Source organism: Drosophila ficusphila, unplaced genomic scaffold (genome assembly GCF_018152265.1).
Source record: "Drosophila ficusphila isolate 14025-0441.05 unplaced genomic scaffold, ASM1815226v1 contig_414, whole genome shotgun sequence".
Taxonomy (NCBI): Eukaryota; Metazoa; Arthropoda; class Insecta; order Diptera; family Drosophilidae; genus Drosophila; species Drosophila ficusphila.
In genome coordinates this window covers 7,921,382-7,940,568 of record NW_025064328.1, presented here as the reverse complement: position 1 = coordinate 7,940,568, position 19,187 = coordinate 7,921,382, and the positions used below count along the sequence as shown (strand labels likewise).

Genomic DNA, 19,187 nt, shown 5'->3' with positions numbered 1-19,187 from the left:
CTGGCCCTGGCTGATTTATGTGAACGTGTGCCCGGCAAATTTTGATTTGTAGCTCCATAAAATGTTTCAGCTGGCAGACGAGCAAAAATGAGCCGAAATTCATGAAACAGTAGCTATGGCAGGCACGGTTATTGAAATCCAGCAGATAACTTTGCGCAGGAACAGGCAGTGCACAGTTTCAGTGGCAGTCAACGGTGCGTATGAGCAATCAGTCAGCCAGTCAGTGAGTCAGTTAGCTGCCGATATCAGAATTCTTTATGCTTCGCCTAGTGTAAATTGGCATAGGTCCGGAGCGAACTTTAAAGCTTAAGCCCAAAAGAAAAAAACAATTCAATTTTGTAAATGTCTTCCCAAAATGAAATACCAAATTGTGAATGATGGCAATCATTAATAATACATCTTAATGGTAGGCTACATACATACTATAGATAAAATATAGCTACGGGTTTTCCTTGCCTCTATTCTCTGTTGTCCTGCGGTTTTAATTATTCCTGCCTTCCCCAAGGTTTTCTTGTTTGCCTTGCTTAATTTGCTTATTAGCCGGAAAATGTGGTAACTTGCAAATCGAGAAAAAGTGACTCTCTAATTAACTTTTTGCATTGCAAATGAAACTGTGCGGCTTTTAAGCTTCTCTCAAAATAAACAAAGCGAAGGAGGCGCTCGTAAACTATATGTAGTCCATTCTAATTGACTGTGAGTCACTGGAAATAGTTGATTGTTCGTTGTGGTTTTTTCAACTTGGCCCTAGACCAATTAACAATGCAAATTGATATGGCCAGGCAGCCGAGGGGAGTTGCCAGCAAATAAGTGATTTCGTTTAGCCCCCAACCCTTAATTTAAGCCGCTCCGAAGACCTTCTGCAATCAGAATCAGCGGCTTAAGCTGCACATAAATCTTGCATTGAATGGCAGGAGAGCTTTCACCTGCACCGCCATAAATTTCCATTTTTCACTTCCAGTGCCACCACTCAATGTGGCTTAAACGCCAGAACGACAACGTTTTCGTGAGGACGAATGGAGTAAGTTGCTTAAGCAAATTGTTCCCATTTCGGTGGCAATAAAGGCTTTGGCTTGTGCCAGCAACGTCAATAAAAATTAGTTCATTCGTTTTATTACCTTTGCCTTTGCCAAAAGAAAGAAAGCAGAGCAATTAATTTAAATGGATATTGGCTTATGTGAGCCAAATTTGAAACCTATGTGTTACTCGAACTTGACAGCCATAAGATATTAAATTTTGAAAAACAGGAAATTCTTATAATAGAAATATTTTATTTCATTACTTCCATATATGGTTTAAATAGATTACTCTTATTAATGTCAGCAAATCTTAAAAATAATTTTAATTACCTTCACAAAATAAATCGCACTGAATTTTATAAAATCGCAAAAATATATTTTAATAATTTTTAATTTTTTTTTAAGTTTACTTAATAGTTTTGTTTGTTTTCAAATTGTAGTTTTTTAGTTAGGTCAAATATTTGTAGAATATAGATAAAGGAAAATTCGAGTTTCTTTGCGGGGGAATTTTAGGCGATTCCCATTTGGAGTGTACTTTTAAGAAAATAGAAGTTTTCTTAAGAAACCCAATCGCATAAAAATGAAATCAAAACAGTCACAAATATAAGTGATACTATTTAATGTGTGGTTCCGATAAAGCTAAGCTTACGACCTAACCTACAAGCCATCAATTAGCGGGAAGCCGCTCTTCACCACCTGCTCGTCGATCCAGCTCCTCAGAAGGGAGACGTTCACATAGGCGGCGGGCACGTTCTTCTCGGCGCACTCGATGCCCCAGGACACGAGGCCCGCCAGCCGGAAGCGGTCCTTCTGACCGGGCAGGGAGCAGAAGAGTGGGGAGCCGCCGTCGCCCATGCAGGTGTCCTTGCCCTCCTCCCCCCGCCGGCGCAAAGGATGCTCGCGTGGAGCTTGAAGCGACGCCCCAGGATCGTGTGGCGCAGCAGTCGCTGACAGGACTCGTGGTCCACCACCGGCAGCTCGATGCGCTTCAGCAGGTTTTCCATGGCGGGGGAGGTGATTTTGCTGTATCCCCAGCCGGTGGCGAAGCAGGTGGCCTCCTGCAGCTCCTTGTCCAGCTGGGGAGACGCCTCCGGCGGCAGGCAGATGGGCTGGATGTGCGGGGCCAGGTGGAAGGGTCGCTCCAGTACCACCAGGGCAATGTCGTTGTAGAACGTAAGCTTGTTGAAGTCCTCGTGGCGGCGCAGCTCGCTGATGGCGCGCATCTGGTAGGGATGAGCCTCCGTCTGACTGTTCAGATCCCACTCGCCCGCCCGCGCCACCAGCGAGTCCTCACTGTAGTTGGCCACGTTGTGGCTGCTCGTCAGCACCAGCTGTGGATGGATCAGCACGCCGCCACAGACGAAGTTGCCCACCATGTCCATTAGGGCCACCATCCAGGGGAACTCGGCGAAGTAGGACTCGCCGTCGTTGTAGCCATCTAATTGGTAGTAGAGACCCTTTGGGTTGCTGTAGCCGCATCCTTTGGGCCGGAAGTCCTTCAGATCATGATGCATGGGGTTATGACCCTCATCGATCTAAAAAAAAGAAAGCACAGGGGATGATTTGAAAAGGTCAATTAGGAAGATGTATACAGTATTATAAGTCATACTGTTATTACAACGAGTATAAGTTTAAATTTTAAGTTTGCTCAAAAATTTCTCACATTAACCCATTGAAAGTTCTCAAAAACATTTAAATTTGCATACAACAAAACATACTACATCTTGTTGTACAAACGTTTTAAATTTCCAAACTGAGTTTATAAGTTTACCAAATATAAATAATCAAGCTTGAGCTTAAATAGGAATAAATAAATCAATAATTTGTTTCCAAGATTTTGGAAGCGACAAATAACAATAACCTTTTTGAAATAAACAAATAATAAACGAAAAATAAATAACAAAGTGCAAGATAGTCCAAGCATTCTTTCAAAAATCCCAACCCATAATTATCTGCGCTCGTGGGTTGAACTCGATTCTCGAAGTGACCTTACAATCTACTAAAATAAAACCGCAATCAGTTTTATAATTCGGGTGTCACACTTGCCTACCGAAAATATTATTTATGGGCTTGTGCTTAACAAGTTACTTATTTCTAAAAATTTTTTTTTTTTTTAAGTTAAGTTTATATTTGGAATAAGTTTGCAATTAATAAAACAAAGTTTTATATTAGATATTTATGCTCATTGGCACTGACTTCTGAAATTTTCTTAATTAAAATGATGCCCATGGGAGTAAAAATACTTTAAAGCTAGGCTATTAATAAACACCTGCGTGCCCATTTTTTAATAAGATTAACTTTGTTGTCTATTTCTGAAAACATTTGCTGTATCTCAGAACTCTTTAGCAGTATTTATGATGGTTGTTTTGTCGGATTTTATGTCAACAAGATTTGATTGTGTTTTTATTTTCTTTGAAAGAGATTTTGGTGACAATAATATTTAAGCTGGCAGAGTTTTACAATGTTTACCTGCTTATATTTAGCAACACATCACAGGAGCACAAATATTTCTGGGAGACTGGATGACTTCTTACCTGATCTCCCAACGGACAGCAGTGTTCCACAGATCGGCAGCCAAAATTACTGTCGGCGTTGATGCGCGGCTTAATGATGAATCGCCCGTCCTCGTTGACCACTCCCGTTTTGCAGAGATGACGAGGCACACACTCCCTCTGAATGCCGCAACTTTTATAGCCAATGTCGGGCGCAATGCTGGCCTTTGGTGTCTTATTCACAGCGATGTCTAGGGGGTCTTCCAAAGAGCTCCAGGGGTTTCCCTTGCGCTGGTTGCGGAGCTCCGCTTCTGCCTCGTGGGCGAAGAAGCTCTCCAGCTGCTCCTTGTCGCAGCAGACCACTCCGCGCCCGCAACTGTTGTCCAGAATGCGCTTGACCAGGATCCCCTTGCCGGAGTCATCCGTCTCGTCGCACTTTTGCTTGCTAATACAGATCTCGTGGCTCTCGCAGGTGCGGATTGAGAAAGCCACCGATGCGAGGGAAACCAGCAGCAGGCCGATCGCCAACACTAGCTGCACTTGCATGGCTGTGACTGGAATGGGAAACAACTCGCTAATTCACAAAGTTCATACGCCCCGTGGTCCGCCAAACAATGAGCAGCAAACAATCGGTGAGAAATCGGAACAATTCCAACTCACGCCTTACAGTTCAAGTGAATCAATGCGCAATATGTTTTGAATTACGTTCAAGAGCCGCGACACGTTTTCGACTGACTTCGACTTCGACTGACTCGCCGAACGATCTGCTGTGTTATGGGATCGAAAAACTCTGCTCTCCGGAGATCATTAAAACCATCTAATTGCTCCCAATCATTCTTCTCTCGCTAATTCAGATTTTGGATTCTCTTCCGACCTACACTTCTCAGAATCTCACAAGCCGGTTCTATAAATGTTTTGAGTTCAACTCTAGCCATTCAGTTGAAAGTGCAAATCCCGAGCTATTAGATTGTCATCGGATGTGTTATTAATTTTAATCTCTATCTTCTAAAAGAACATATGCTATAAAAAAGAACTGGTGTAGATTAATTAACTAAAAACTTCTATGATTTAATATTTATGCAGTAAAAATTTGTAGAAAGTTACAGGATCACTCCTACAAAATGCAGACCGATGAAAATCTGTTGTTCCGTGGCCCAATATGCTTTTCTTTAATAAAAGAAATAAATAACGTTTTTCCAGATGAAGTTTACACGAAATCGACAGAAATATATATATAAAGCTGGCACCTAAATGAAATTTCGCCAATATATCTATCTTTTAGGCATTTTTTTAGAAATTTCACACAGATCATGCACTGACATATCTTGTCGGTTTACAACTCGGGGATACCCACTATAAAATACTCCTTACGCATTTACTTGTCAGGGATGGGAAAACCACACTGGTTGACTTAAGTCATTAGTCTCCCACTCGGCTTTGTTTCTCTTACGATCTGCGTCGCTCAGAATCTCGTAAGCCGGTTCTATAAATGCTTTGAAATTTACTCTAGACGCTCAGTCGTCTTTGTGAATCACAAGCTTCAAGATTGCCTTTGGATCGGTTTCATCTATCAGTACTTACTAATCTCCGGAAGTATATAGGTAATGCGCTTATATAGTGCTACATATGTGCATACAGCCGTAAACTATAATGTGTAAAATGAATCGCCGAGGCAACAGCTGATAATAAATCAGTTTCAATGAAAGCGCTTCATTTGCATTCGAGCTTATATAAAAACAAACTTGCTGCAGTTCCGTTTCAAGACTTCAATGGTGGAAAAATGCAAATAAATTAAAGTTAATGTTATTTTTTAAGTGCTTAAGTGAACATATAATATAGAATATAATATTGAAAAAGTAAATAATATTGGAAATAATAAATTTATTTGGATTTCAAAAAGTGCAAATCTGAAATGTGCGAGTTCCCAATACGAAATGATTGTTTATGGTGTTTTTGTTGTATAAAAAATTGAAGTTCTTGTTTTTTTATAGTCCTAGTAAAATAAATTGGTAAAACAAAGTCTGAAACTAATTCCTTGCCATGTTTAAAAAAATAATATAATAGATATAGATAATATCTACATTTTTTACCTTTGATCAGCCAGCGGCTAACGAAACAAAGTTATCTGAGGCATAATTAAGAGAGATTCTAAGGTTGTTTTGTTTTTTTTTTATGGATTTGTTTTTAAATTTTATTATGCGTGCATCTGTATAGAAACAAGTGAGAACTGATAACCTCCGTTGTGCATTGTTTGAAATTGAGCTTTTGCTTATCTCTGTGTTTGCTCCAGTTTCCCAACCACCAAGATGCACTGGATGATCTCAGTGGTGTTGCTCCTGTTGGCTCTTAACTCCGTTTCCGAGGCCCAGGACACCATTTCGGCGATGTGTCGCCGGGACGAACTGTGCACCACTATAAAGCGCTGCGAGGATTCGGATGACTCCGGGAAAAAGGGCATTGGTCCGCGGATAAACCGCTTCTGCGGCATTGGGAAGATCTGCTGCGAAAAGGATCAGCTGGACACTTGGGACAGCCTGCAGAGCTCCAGAGGTCAGCCAGCCCGCTCTGTGGCCCCCATACGAGATAAGGTGTCCGTTCTGGAGCCGCCGCCAAACGAGAGTTGCGGCGTGAACAAGGAGTGCGTGCCCAGGAAACTCTGTCGCGACAACATCATCAACGACTCCGGCATCAGTCTGATCAACCCCAGGATCAGCTCGATTCAGTGCAGCAAGTCCTTGTACCGCTGTTGTGCTGTCGACCAGCAGGTAAGTCTCTAAATAGTTATGGGTAGAGAAAATGTACCCGATCACTTATCAATGTGTTCTATATTATGATTAAAAATTCTAAGAATTAAAACAGATATTATATTACATATATAACATTAAGAGATTAATTTAGAAAACTATATTTAGACTGCTTTTCGTACGAATCACTTTTTGTAAACTACTTAAGATTTATTCTAAAGTATTATCTTTTTGACAACTAACAAAACCACAGCAAAACTTCTTAAAAAGGCTATCTTTTCTGCATTGGCATTACTTTTTGCCACTCTAACAAATTTTATTTATTAATGCTTTTTTTGAACCGTAATTTTAGTACTATGATAACTTTTAAATGAAACCTTTTAACAATAGTAATAATCGTTCTGATACATTGCGCTTTCTGTGTTCGGTTTTACGACAATCATCATCATTGATCATCAAAACGCAAACATCTGTGCATTCGATATCCACTTTTGGTTGAAGCTAAGTAATCCTCTTTCCAGGTGGAAGCCAGCCAAAGTCCTTATGTGCAGAAGCAGGCCGACTTCAAGTACAAGAACTGCGGCTACAGCAATCCGCAGGGCTTGATCCCCGACAATGACAAGTTCAACTACACGGAGGACGTGTCCATTTTCGGCGAGTTTCCCTGGGTGGTGGGCATCTTCACCGGGCGGCAGGAGTTCCTGTGCGGAGGCACCCTGATCCACCCGCGGCTGGTGGTCACCACCTCGCACAACCTGCTCAACGAGACGGTGGACACGCTGGTGGCCAGAGCAGGAGACTGGGACCTGAACAGCCTGAACGAGCCGTACACGCACCAGGGCAGCCGCATCAAGGAGATCATCATGCACCCGGAGTTCGATCCGGAGCGGCTGTACAACGACATAGCGCTGCTCCTGCTGGACGAGCCCATCCAACTGGCGCCCCACATCCAGCCGCTTTGCCTGCCGCCTCTGCAGTCGCCGGCGGTGATCGAGCAACTGCTCACCGCCACCTGCTATGCCACCGGCTGGGGCGCCAAGGAGGCGGACAGCGAGAAGCTGGAGCACGTGCTCAAGAAGATCAGCCTGCCGCTGGTGGAGCACGACGAGTGCCAGGCGAAGCTGAGGAACACCCGCCTGGAGGCCCGCTTCCGTCTGCGACCGAGCTTCCTCTGCGCCGGCGGCGATCCTGGCAAGGACACCTGCAAGGGCGACGGCGGATCGCCGCTCTTCTGCACGATGCCCGGCGAGAGGGACCGCTACCAGCTGGTGGGCATCGTCTCCTGGGGCGTCGAGTGCGGCGTCGAGGACATTCCGGCCGTGTACGCCAACGTGCCTTACCTGCGCGGCTGGATTGACGAAAAGATCCGAGGACTCGGCATCACACTGCCAACGCAGTAACATAACATTCACAACTGTGTAAAATATATGAAAATAAAAAACGTTGTACATTAAATAAGCCCAATTAAGAAAATTCAATTTGAGACGGATGTAAACGAAAAGAATGGTAAGGAGTCGCTTAATATCATTGCTTGGCAATAACTTTTTCTGAACCCTTAGTTAACGATGAACAGGTATTTCCTATATAAAATTAAAGTTAATTTCAAGTAAGAAACCTTTAATTTTTAAGTAGAATTAACACAAACTACAAATTTTTCAAAAAGAAAAGTTTCAGTTGATAAAATATGTTGCTCTAATCTTATTAAATCAATAACACATTGAATGAATATACGAAAACTTCTTGTATAACAACGTAAATTAAATGCCGATGGCAGATTTGCCTAAAATTGAGTTCCATTTTAATATAAATTAAAATATGTATATATAAAGATTAACTCATACACACAATTTTGCAGTTAGTTTTTAGTGAAAATGGTAAAACAAGATTTAATGAATTTATTTGGCATTAATATAAGTAGCACTAGTAGTGTAAAGTAATTTCTTATCAAGCTCATTCTCCCTTATTAATTCATTCAATCTCTTATCATTTACAAGCATTATCCGCTATCTGCTATATCCGCCATTCATCACGCCCGGCCAAACTAAAGCGCCGGGATAGCTTTCCATCCAGGCACTTAACTCGAACATACCTCCGAGTCACTCGATTTATTGCCATCTTGAACAAAGGAGCTCAGCAGCGGGAAATTCGAGTCGCGGAGGAGAGCGTCTTCGTGCCGGCAGCTTATAAATAGTCAAGTCCTGGCAGATGGCTATGTGGACCGTCCTCCATTTGACACCCCCTTCCCCTTTGCTCCTCCTTTGCATCGCAGCCATGGAACCAAATTAACCAGGAGGCACTCGGGAATTGGGAAACAACAGAAGCAACACATCGCATGGCCGAAAATTGAGAAATTACACGCTGGGCCCGGAAAATGGCTGAACGAATTGATTTTCGGGCTGCCTGCAGGTCCTGTTCCTCCTTCAGGACCTGCTCCTCCTGGTCCTCCAACTCCAATGGTTCCACTATTCCTTGGCCAAGTGCTGTGCTAAAAACTCATTTCTCAAGTAAATTGTTTAAGTTTCGTTTTGTTTTACGTTGCTGTAATTTATTGGCCATTTTTACGGCCCCCGCGTTTCGTATTGATTTTTTGGTTCAATTTAGCGACTAAGAACTGCACTTAGCAGTGGAGCTACTGCAGCTGTTTTGGCTTGGATTAGCTAACTATCAATTGCCAAGTGCTGCAATTTATATATTGCTTCTTATTCTTCAATGTAGGTTTGTTTAAGCGTTGAAATGGCATATGCTGAAGAAAAATCTAAACCACTTTCTACATAGTTAAAATTGAAAATAATAATTCTGATTGTTTCTTCAAATAAAAACTGAGCTAACTAAAAAATGTTCACCGAGATTACGCTGTTATTCAGCCTTAATTAAAAGTCAACTAACGCGTTTTAAACTTTTGTCAATGAATTAAGATAGCTTTGTTTGACGATTAGAAAAACAGTGGCGCGATACTTTTATGTTCCTGCATTTACAGCTCGTAAATTTGTGCAAAACAATCAGTTTCCCAAGAGTGGGCTAATAAATAATAAGTTTTACTCTCAGTACTTGAAGAATACTTATCGCTGTGAAGTTAAGGAGATTGCTTATCGGCTGGCACTTAAGTACAGATTTTATAAAGCTGCTTATTAATCTACTAAATGTTAAATAAAATATACACAGGAATAGCAGAACCTTTCAAAAGGTAAATAATACTTTAAAGCAGTATACTTTATGTACACATAAAGTACAAAATGAAATAAAATAATTGAAAAATGCATTATGTAAATTAAAGAAACTTAAAGTTTTTGCCTGCTATTTATTGATGTTTAATCTTTTTAGTAGGAAATGCCGGTGTGGTCGCGGATCCAGTCGAGGTAACCGGTGACGCGGGTGAATCCGGCGGGCCTGCCGGCGGTGCAGCCCTCGCCGCTGCCGAAGGAGACGACGCCCACGATGCGGTTGCCGTCGTGGAGGACCAGCGGGCCGCCGGAGTCGCCGCTGCAGGAGGACTTGCCGCCGTCGGTGTTGATGCAGATGGTGTTGTCGGTGACGTAGTTGCCGCCGTAGTAGTTGCGGCAGTCGTTGTTGTCCGCGATCTGGACGTCGACGCAGTTGAGGTAGTTGGATATGCCGCTGTCGTTGTCGGTCAGTCCCCAGCCGGAGGCCAAGGCCCACCAGCCGGCGTAGCTGTTGTAGCGGTCGTTGTAGCTGGGCAGCTCCACCTTGTTGACCAGGTGCCAGAAGTCCACGTGCGGAGTGCGGATCAGGGCGATGTCGTTGTTCAGGTAGTCGTTCCAGTCGGGATGGATGATCATGTCGTTGCTGGTCACCCGGTGGGTGAACTGCGCCTCGTGCCGGAAGCTGGCTCCGTAGTAGATGAGCACGTGGCTGGCGGTCCTCACGCAGTGGCCGGCGGTCAGGATCCAGGTGTTGCCGATGATCGATCCGCTGCACCAGTGGGTGCCGTCGTTGAAGCTCAGGCCCACGATGTAGGGCACCTTGCCCTCGTAGGCGGGGTAGCCGTTGGTGATCCTGCCCTCGATCTTGCCGGAACGGGGCATGTCCTTCACGGCCACCGCCTTGGCGGGCTCAGCGGGCAGAACCGCTGCGGAGGCGACAGCCAAACAGGCCAGGAATACAATCAGTTTCATGTTGGTCAATGAACAACTAACTGACGTTGGCCAAAATACCCTCTTTATACGGCAGTCTTATCGGCTCAAAGCGGAAGCACGTGTATTCGGACTCATAAATTTTGGTTATTTTGAATTTCGAAAAGGCAGCCAAAAGTGTAAGATAAGCTATCGGTAACTTAAGAGCTTAAAAGTGCTAATAGGTCAAGCAATTTGTTTTGAGATGGATTCGGCGAATGCGAATGCAAATAATTAGTTACATCTTATTTTTAAGAGTTAAACAAGAAAGGTAACTACTAGTAGTAGAGCTTCATTTAATACCTTTAAGGGCTTGTATTTTAAGGCGATTGCTCCCCTTATAATACTTATACTTATACTTATTTATTAATTTTATCGTAGAGGAAACCAGCCTCGAGTCCTTCGACTTACATTGTCTTCTATTTGTGCAAACTGGGATCAATTTACGCTTGATTAGCTTTCGTTTCGCAAGCCGGGCGCAATCAAATATTTGCCAAATTGATAATCATTTAATTATAACAAAGCATAATGCAGAATGCAACTGCTAACAGCAAATGTGTCTCGGATGCAGATGGAATGGGCCACTCTGCGTGTTTGAGGGATTGTGTTGCAATGTGTGTTTGCAATTATAATGGCCCTGGCCGCAATTGTGTTGCATACTTTGAGGCACAGTTCCTTGCCATCTGTCCACGCCGCCCCCTCTTCGCTCCATTCCTTCTGCGCCTCCGCCGAGCCAGCCATCAAATTACAAATGATGTAGTGCCCAGGGGAAAATGGAACGAACGGTCGGACGGACAGTAGAACGGACAAACGGACAGACAAACGAACGGACAGACAAACGGACAGACGAACGGACAGACGGACGGACTAGGAGGCGGTCGTTTAGGTCGGGGAGCGCTGCAGCTTTGTGGCCAGTGAACGGAAATAGAAACAGCTGCAAATGGCAGTTAGCTCAGTTGCCTTCCACACTAACACACACATACACACACATATATATATATACATATTTGAGTGCACGTTATGCATATAGGTTTGTTTCGATGTGGGAGAAAAAAGCATTCCACTAATGTCCCATGCACGCACTCACACTCGGCAACATGAACAATTGACACTGGCTAATTGCCGTGGAAAGTCCTCTAAACGCAGCCATAACCATGTTATTCAGATACCCTGTTCGGGAAGGGCCGCAGGCAGGGCCGGGAAACTCAACCTAATGCTGGCCAACGGAAGAGAAGGCCAATTTCCTGGCCAAAGAAAAAGGTGAACATAATGTAAGTAATATAAAGAATTTATGTATAAATTCTCAGGTTTATCTGGAAATGTATTTTTTATTAGATTATTCGTAGTTATAACTACATCAATACCTTAAAATAATACTTTACATATTATTTGTTTAAGACCGTTTTTAAGTTCTACTCTTTTAAGTTTGGGAAAGAAATCAGACAAAAATAATTATTACACTTCTAAAAAGGGTAGTAATCTATCAATTAGACAGAGCTTCACAATCAACTGACTGTGAAACATTTTCGGTTCTAAAGAAGGGTACATCACAACTTCCAGGACTTTTACAAAAAACTGTCAAGCCCAAGTCACTACCCTCTTTGGGCGGAAGAGACACACATCACGGCTAATGGCTCCAAAGTCACTAAAGATTGCCGTACTCCTACCTCTAAAAGGTACTCCCTAAGTCGATTAATTAACCAGCCAACTCACCCGCTCGCATGTTGTCGCGCTAATTAACAGCCCGAGAATAAATTACGGGCATGCACAGTGCAAAAATCCGGAGAGTACGAGTGTTATGGCCGGAGGGACTGGGCGGACCAAAAATGGGATGGTGTCCGGTTCGAAACAATTAAATGCATGCCCGCGCGGCCCACTGGGAGGCCCACGCTGCGTATACGCAACTCGGTGCATGGAGTATTAGCCGTACACTCCGTGGCAGTGCCTCACTCTCGGTCCCATTCGGATTCACATTCGGCAATTCCATGCGACATGTTGTCAACGTTTTAGACAATTTGTTATGCAAATTGCTTATTAACTTTATGACCGGCACGCCAGCTTCACATGGCCGCCCCAAAACATTTTGAATTGTCAATTAGTTGCGGTGGCCAGAAGGCCAAGCTATAACCTATATCCCGATTCCCACCAGTCAAAAAACGAGAAAGAGAGAGAGATTCTAAATAAAATTTCAGGCATTATTTAAACATTGACCCATGTCGTTTCATGTCATTTTATGGCCACCAGCCAGCCACCAACTGCCATTAAAAGGACGCAAAATTGCCCGGGCTTCGATTTTAATTTATGTCCTGCTTCCAAAGCTGCTGCAGTTCTGGCCGCTCCTGCAACGAGGATCGAGCTGAAACTCCTGCTCCTTTTTACCTGCTAATGACATTGGCTCGCTATCGACAGTGGCCTTTAACTTAATTGAAAATTTCATTTTGTTCCTGCTAAATGGCGGTGCGGTGTTATTTATTGCGCTGCCTGGGCATTGGCCAAATAACCGTCCAGCTTCCAGACCAACCTAGCTTCCCCGGCATGATTTGTGGAGTAGCGCTTTAATGAGATTTCCCTTGTTCAGGGAAAATTGGGGTTTCTCTCAAAGGTCAACTAATCCATTTGCATAATACATTTACGAGATTATATGTGGTAGGTATGCAGTTTGGTAAAGAAAGGTTTGTTAAGAAAATACAATATTCTCAAGATATGCCTAAAAATACCGGACTAAATTGAAGCAAGATTTTATAAGAAATGTATTAACATCTTGTTTCTTCCTTAAATATATTTGATCAATTTTCTTAGAGTTGGAAACATACCAGATATAAACTTTTATTCTTCGAATACTTTTCTTAGATTACCTTGCGAAATAACTTGAGATGTTGTTTTCTTGGCAGTAAGCTGCGAAATTAGGAAGTTAGTTGAAATGTCTAGGCATTAGCGCACATAAGTATGCAACAGCTAGCAACTACAATGTGGCACAAGCTCTAAATACTTCTGGCTATCCCCCTTCTCCTCTGTCTCTCTTTCCCTCTCTCTCTATCTCCCTTTATTGGCGATGGTGCACTTGGCCACATTTGCAGGCCCTGTTCCCCTCGTATTGTTGTGTTTTGCACTGGGTAAGGAGCGCAGCGCAGGTCCTTTAGCGCAATCGTGTCTCGGACATGAATTACGTTTACCGACAATTAATTTCAAGTGAAAATGTGCTAAAACTTTTAATTGGGCAGCCAAGTGGCTGGCAGTCCAGCGGAGAAGCGTTCCGAGCGGGACAGTAAGCAAAAGTGGCAGCCATAAAAATGTCGACAACATGCCTGCAAAATGTTTCATTCCACAAATTTCGCCGCAAGTTGCTCACAAAGCACAACTTTAAAGTTTAAAGTAAAAAACGTTTCCCACAATACCTCTTCACACATTCAATAATATTTAATTTAAGTTAACCAATAGTTCTGCAATATTTTTAACTACTTTAAAGTTTAAACAAGCCATATCTTAAAATGTAGCAACGCAGCAACTAGCATCGTTATTTATTTAGAGCTTATTATATAATATTATGAAAACCTCAGGCAGCATGAAACATAATTTTTTACTTGACTGCTACACAAATTTTCAAAAGGCTTATTGTGAAAAATCGACTTATATATAAACTCAACTTTTATGTTGTAATTCTTGGCATGACAATATCGCAGTTAAATTGATTTGTTTTAAATTTATTAAAGACCTTATATATGTTTTGGCTTATTATAATTCTTAAATATTAAATATTAAAGCAGTATTTCCGTAACTCGTTCTTTCCCAGACAAGCAGATGGCGCACAGCGAATGACTTTCGCTGCTTGAGTTATCAAAACAGACAGACTCAGTTTGTGGCAGACACATGAGAGAAGACAGTCGGCTAATTATGTCAATTAAACGTTTGTGCCCGACATTTGCTGTTCATTGTCGGTGACACGTATCCAACTCACTATGACGAGCATGGTTCACCGCATCTCGAAAGGATGCAATAACTGGAAAATCAACCGGGAACCAGTACACCTATAAAAATTAAAAATGAATTTGATATTTTTAATATCTATATAACTTGCAATTTTAATCCACACTAGATATTATTATATTATTATTATATTAGCTCCAAAAAAGTTTCACTTATAATAATTAATACGGGATATAAGAACTATTTTTTTTTATCCACTGAAATGGCGTCCTGTTTTCCCTGTGCATTTTCTCCTGACACGCAAAGAATGACAACGGAATGACGTCTGCACATGTCAGTGTATAACCGGGTGTGAAGGACTTAATATGCAAATAAGTTTTGAACAACATCAGTTCAATTCAGTCGACTGCTCCATCATGGAAGAATACAAAAAGAAGAAAGGCAAAAATAGGTCAAGGTCGCACTGGTTTTATGTGGAAATGCATGGCTACTCAACCATTAAGTAGACCAATCCGCTTGACCAGAAATTCCAGATGCACACAAACACACCGGCAGAATTCCAACCCGAAAAAATCAACTCACGTACGAGCGCTGTACTAGGTATTTGAACAAAACAAACACACACACTCAGACCGCAGCCCGAAATGTGCACTTTTCCAAATGGCAATGGAAAAGCCAGAAAAAGAAGACAATGCTGTGGCAAAAGAGGAAAAGTGAGGCCAGGACAGGTACAAATCTATACTAACAACCAACAACATTCGCCCGAACTCTCGTAACAATAACAATTCAATCAAATGTTCGCCCCCTTCGTCTATGGAAATCTTCGAATGGAAACAAACAACAATACACGTGCGATGGAAAAGGTTCCGGGGAAAAGGATAAAGGGATAGAGCGACCAAAAATGTTTTCATTAAAATTAGTTGAATTTTCAACTCAAGCGAAAGCTTTTCTTCGTCCTTAAACGCGCTCTGTGAGACTGCGCAGTACAGGATGTCCTAACTTTACCGTTAGCTATCTGGGGGAACAGGGAAGAGAGTTTCTGATAGATAAATCCAAGGAGAAGGACAGTGTGCGATGTTTTCCCCAACTGATATAAAATATCTAACATAATCGACCTAAAAAATTAACTTAAACAAATCTCTTAATATATTGTATAGTTTGTTTTTAGCTTTAGGGAATACAAATAAAAAAGCTTACACGTTTTTTTGGTGAAAATGATAAGCGTCTAAATTAACAATTAAAAACCCTTTAAAGCCCAAAACAATTTAATAAAAATTCTTGGAAAAATAGCCAAAAATTAGCGTCACGGATTTATGGATGGCCCCTTAGCATGAACAAAGACGAATCTAAAATGCAATGTTATAATGTTTTATATTACTGATCACGTATATTGTTTCGTTTTATAAGCCTGCAATGAAATAAAAGTAAGTTTTGGCCTGAACATCACATTTAGTTTTATTTTTACATCAAAGCCAAACAGACCCTAAATCATAGAACCTGCTACTGTGAAATTTATTTACAAAATTTGTAATTTTTCTAAGAATTGGTCAATACCAAAGTATTGAGCAATATTTTCACGTTTAATAATCGAAGAAGTGAAAAGTGAAAGCATGAAATCGCAAGGAAGGCATAGAAGACTCTCGCGCAAGGCGGACACAACCGTTTGCGTGATGCTTATAACCCGAGATGGTCCCATTCCCCTGGTTGCCCAGTGTTCCGAATCTCGGGAACAGGCTCTGCGGATCCTGAACAACGTTCGTTATGTGGAACTCAACTAGGCGATGGATAAATTGATTACTTTGCCGGTGTTTATCCAAATCCTTGTCGCTTACTTAACTGCATATTGATACCCTAGCTTTTGGAGAAAGTTGTTAGATTTCTTCCAGTTTTCAAAATTGCAACACGTGCGCCGTTCTGTTGTCGTTCAAATAGCTATATAGTGCCAGTGATGCTTATCAAATGGCTGTTATCGTTGAAAAAAAAATGGGGAAGGGCAAACGCAGTTACCACCCCGCTGTTGCAGAGAGTGTGCATTTTCACAGCCGTTTGAACTTGCCAACATTCGCAAAATGTGCAACATGGCGTAAAGAATTCTTGTTAAGTGCAGCAGTTAGTTTCCAGGAGGCATCAGTCCCGGCCGAAAAACTTTGCTTTGCATCCAGGCAAGCCATTGCCAGTGTAAATATATGAACGCACAAATGTTGAACTCACAACCGGGTACATTTTTTGCAACAGATAATTGATCCATTGCCCAGATTGTTTAACACAGATCGCACCAGAGCACGAAAAATAATTAAAGCATCTTTATTAAGACTGATTTAAATACAACAGCAAAATAAGTGTGTATTATTGGCAATGACTTCTTAACACTTGAGTGTATGTGCACTGAAACACGATTAAGCCAATTGCACAAATTGACACTTGAGAATGAATAAAAGGACCCTCTTCCGTTTTATAGCATAAAATCCTGGTTTGCTTTCGAATCGCCTCAGAAAACTTATATGCGTAGCAGCAGTTACCTCGGCAGATGCAATTGTGTAATGTTCTTTGAGATTTATTTGATAGTTTTAGCCTACTCAGAAAATAAATTTTACCTTATTAATTTATGGTATCAAATTGAACATTTTAAATTAAATTTATTTTTTTGAATCAAGAATACTTTTATTAATTATACTAACATATTCATCATTGCAAAAAATCATGTCCAAGGACAAAAACAAATAAAATTATCATATCAATTACATTAAAACTTAAGGTATGATTTCAACACCGTCGAGAGAAAGTGGTGGTATGTGCTCGACGGTGAAAGTCGAGAGCAGAGTGCAAACTTTCACTTTGAAGGACACGGGAACTCGGCCACCGACAGAGATGGGCTGTCAATCCCAGTGCATCGACCGCTGTTCGCCGAAGCGCAAAGCGGAAATCAGTCGCCATATCGGGCGGACATGTTCGACAAGGCCCGAGCGGAAATGAAACGCTGGGCAAAAGTATTGGGATTACAAAATTGACTGGGTAAATATGCAGGCAAACATACTTGCCAGCTGCAGCTGGCCAATAAAACGCAGTCAGTGCCCTGCCCATTGTTTAGTTCCCATTCGAAATGGAGATGTAAACCAAGTCAGTTGGGGGATCATCACAATCGATTTCAAATTTGCAGTAAAAATGCAAATGTCGACCAGATATGGAAAATGTGGAATGAGAGGTCGGAGCCCTTTCCTGATGCAAATTCCCATTTGACTAAGTTTCGTTTTGTCAAATGCATCAAACAGACAAAAACACAGTGTCACGCAGGATACGCAAACGACACAGCTGCAGTTGCACTTGTAGATACAGTTGTGAATGCACATGCAAATGTCTATATTTATACATAAATACTCGTATAATGGGCTTCGACTTGAACTCAGCTTAGGATCTGTTCCAAATGCATTCCAAATCTCTGGCATACACTTGTCGCAGGATTTATTGTCAGGTTTATTTGTTACAAAGAGTATTATCTCTTTTGTCAAAGTCTGCGGACATAATGTTCCAAAAAGCAACAGTTACAGAAATTAAACTCCTTTAATTTTCTTAAAGAGCTTTACGAAAATGAAGTTCATATACTTTGTTAAATAAGTAATTATTATAAAATACTTTATACAGAAAAAATGTTATATCATATTATGATTTAATTTTTATATCTATATTAAAATAAAATTATATTTAATATATCATGGCTTTTTTTATTTACTATTTTTAAACACATACTCGAATAGTTGTACTATATGTACCATTCTTTTCTTCTATTAGCTTGGTAATGCGTTTGTTGACCCAGTAGAATCCCGATGAACTGATTCGCTGCTTGGATGGCAGCTTCATTGCTAACGTTTTCATCTGCAACACCACGCCCTCCTTGGAATCGGTCTGTCATCCAAAATCCATTGAGCGTGACGTATGAGTATGACATTCTTAGGAGTTCGTTTGGAGTGTTTTTCGCCATACTTCCTACCCACTCTGTCACTCTGACACGGTCTATTAATTTTATTGGTGTCATTGCATAGTGCTAAAGTCTTAGAATGCTGAATCTTCTTTTTTGAGAAGTCCTTTTTTGTGGTGGGAATTCTCATTTACTTTTCTGCAATACTTGCGAACGCTTGTACAAAAAAGTGCAGTAAATTTTGTCAACCAAAAAAAAAAATGTTCAAGGCAAAATATATTTGGAGAAGAGTTTTCTGTAAGGAACTTCTTTGCGCTCAGGTTGCAGCTTTGTCCCCAAAATACTGCCGAATAATCTCTTCTCGCCCCAGCACTTACGTCTTATGATTTATTTGTTGCATTAGTGAATGTCGTTGGCAGCAGGACCTGCCGGCCACTTCAGACTGTGTGGTCCTTCTCCGAGCGAACTAAGGTGGAAACACTAGTTGGTTTTACAAATAGCAAAAACCTTCGCAGCTTGCTTCTTTTTCAAAATTTTGGAAATGTAATGAAGTTGCTGTTTTTATACCCTTGCAGAGCAAGGGGTACTATAATCTAGGCCAGAAGTTTGCAACGCAGTGAAGGAGACACCTCAGACCCCATACACAATATACATATATATATGTATATTCTTGATAGATAGACCTTAAAACTTCTTTAATTATTTGATGTTATGTTAATGTTAACTTAATAATGTTAACGTACTTACCCTTTGAACATTTATTTTATAAGTAATTTAAAAAATAAGTTTAAATAGCAGTATTTATATATCAGGTTGTTCAAAAGTTTTGTCGTTCGACAAGAAAAACACAATTTTATAGTTCAAAATGCACTTTATTATTCAGTATAATCTCCCTGAACATTAATACACTTGCTCCAACGATCCTCCAATCTATGGATCCCATCCCTGAGAAAGAATCCCATGGTTTT

At 41.2% G+C, this 19,187-nt stretch overlaps 3 protein-coding genes across 3 annotated transcripts; 1 reads left to right on the top strand and 2 right to left on the bottom strand.

Moving 5' to 3' along the window:
* Positions 1-1,370: 1,370 nt before the first annotated feature.
* Positions 1,371-4,263, bottom strand: LOC108090580 (phenoloxidase-activating factor 2). The gene is given in 4 exon segments (XM_017189329.1): positions 1,371-1,895; positions 1,898-2,551; positions 3,551-4,062; positions 4,169-4,263. Coding segments are annotated over 3 exon segments (1,380 nt in total). The 5' UTR covers positions 4,055-4,062; positions 4,169-4,263; the 3' UTR covers positions 1,371-1,673.
* A 752-nt stretch (positions 4,264-5,015) lies between these two features.
* On the top strand, positions 5,016-7,711 carry LOC108090567 (phenoloxidase-activating factor 2). The gene is made up of 3 exons (XM_017189311.1): positions 5,016-5,109; positions 5,799-6,273; positions 6,774-7,711. The coding sequence occupies exons 2-3, from the start codon at positions 5,815-5,817 to the stop codon at positions 7,650-7,652; spliced, it is 1,338 nt and encodes a 445-aa protein (XP_017044800.1). The 5' UTR covers positions 5,016-5,109; positions 5,799-5,814; the 3' UTR covers positions 7,653-7,711.
* Positions 7,712-9,516: 1,805 nt separating this feature from the next.
* LOC108090582 (serine protease 1) lies at positions 9,517-10,388 on the bottom strand. Its single transcript, XM_017189331.1, has one exon. It carries the CDS (start codon positions 10,383-10,385, stop codon positions 9,570-9,572), a length of 816 nt encoding a protein of 271 aa, XP_017044820.1. The 5' UTR covers positions 10,386-10,388; the 3' UTR covers positions 9,517-9,569.
* Between the last annotated feature and the right edge of the window lie 8,799 nt (positions 10,389-19,187).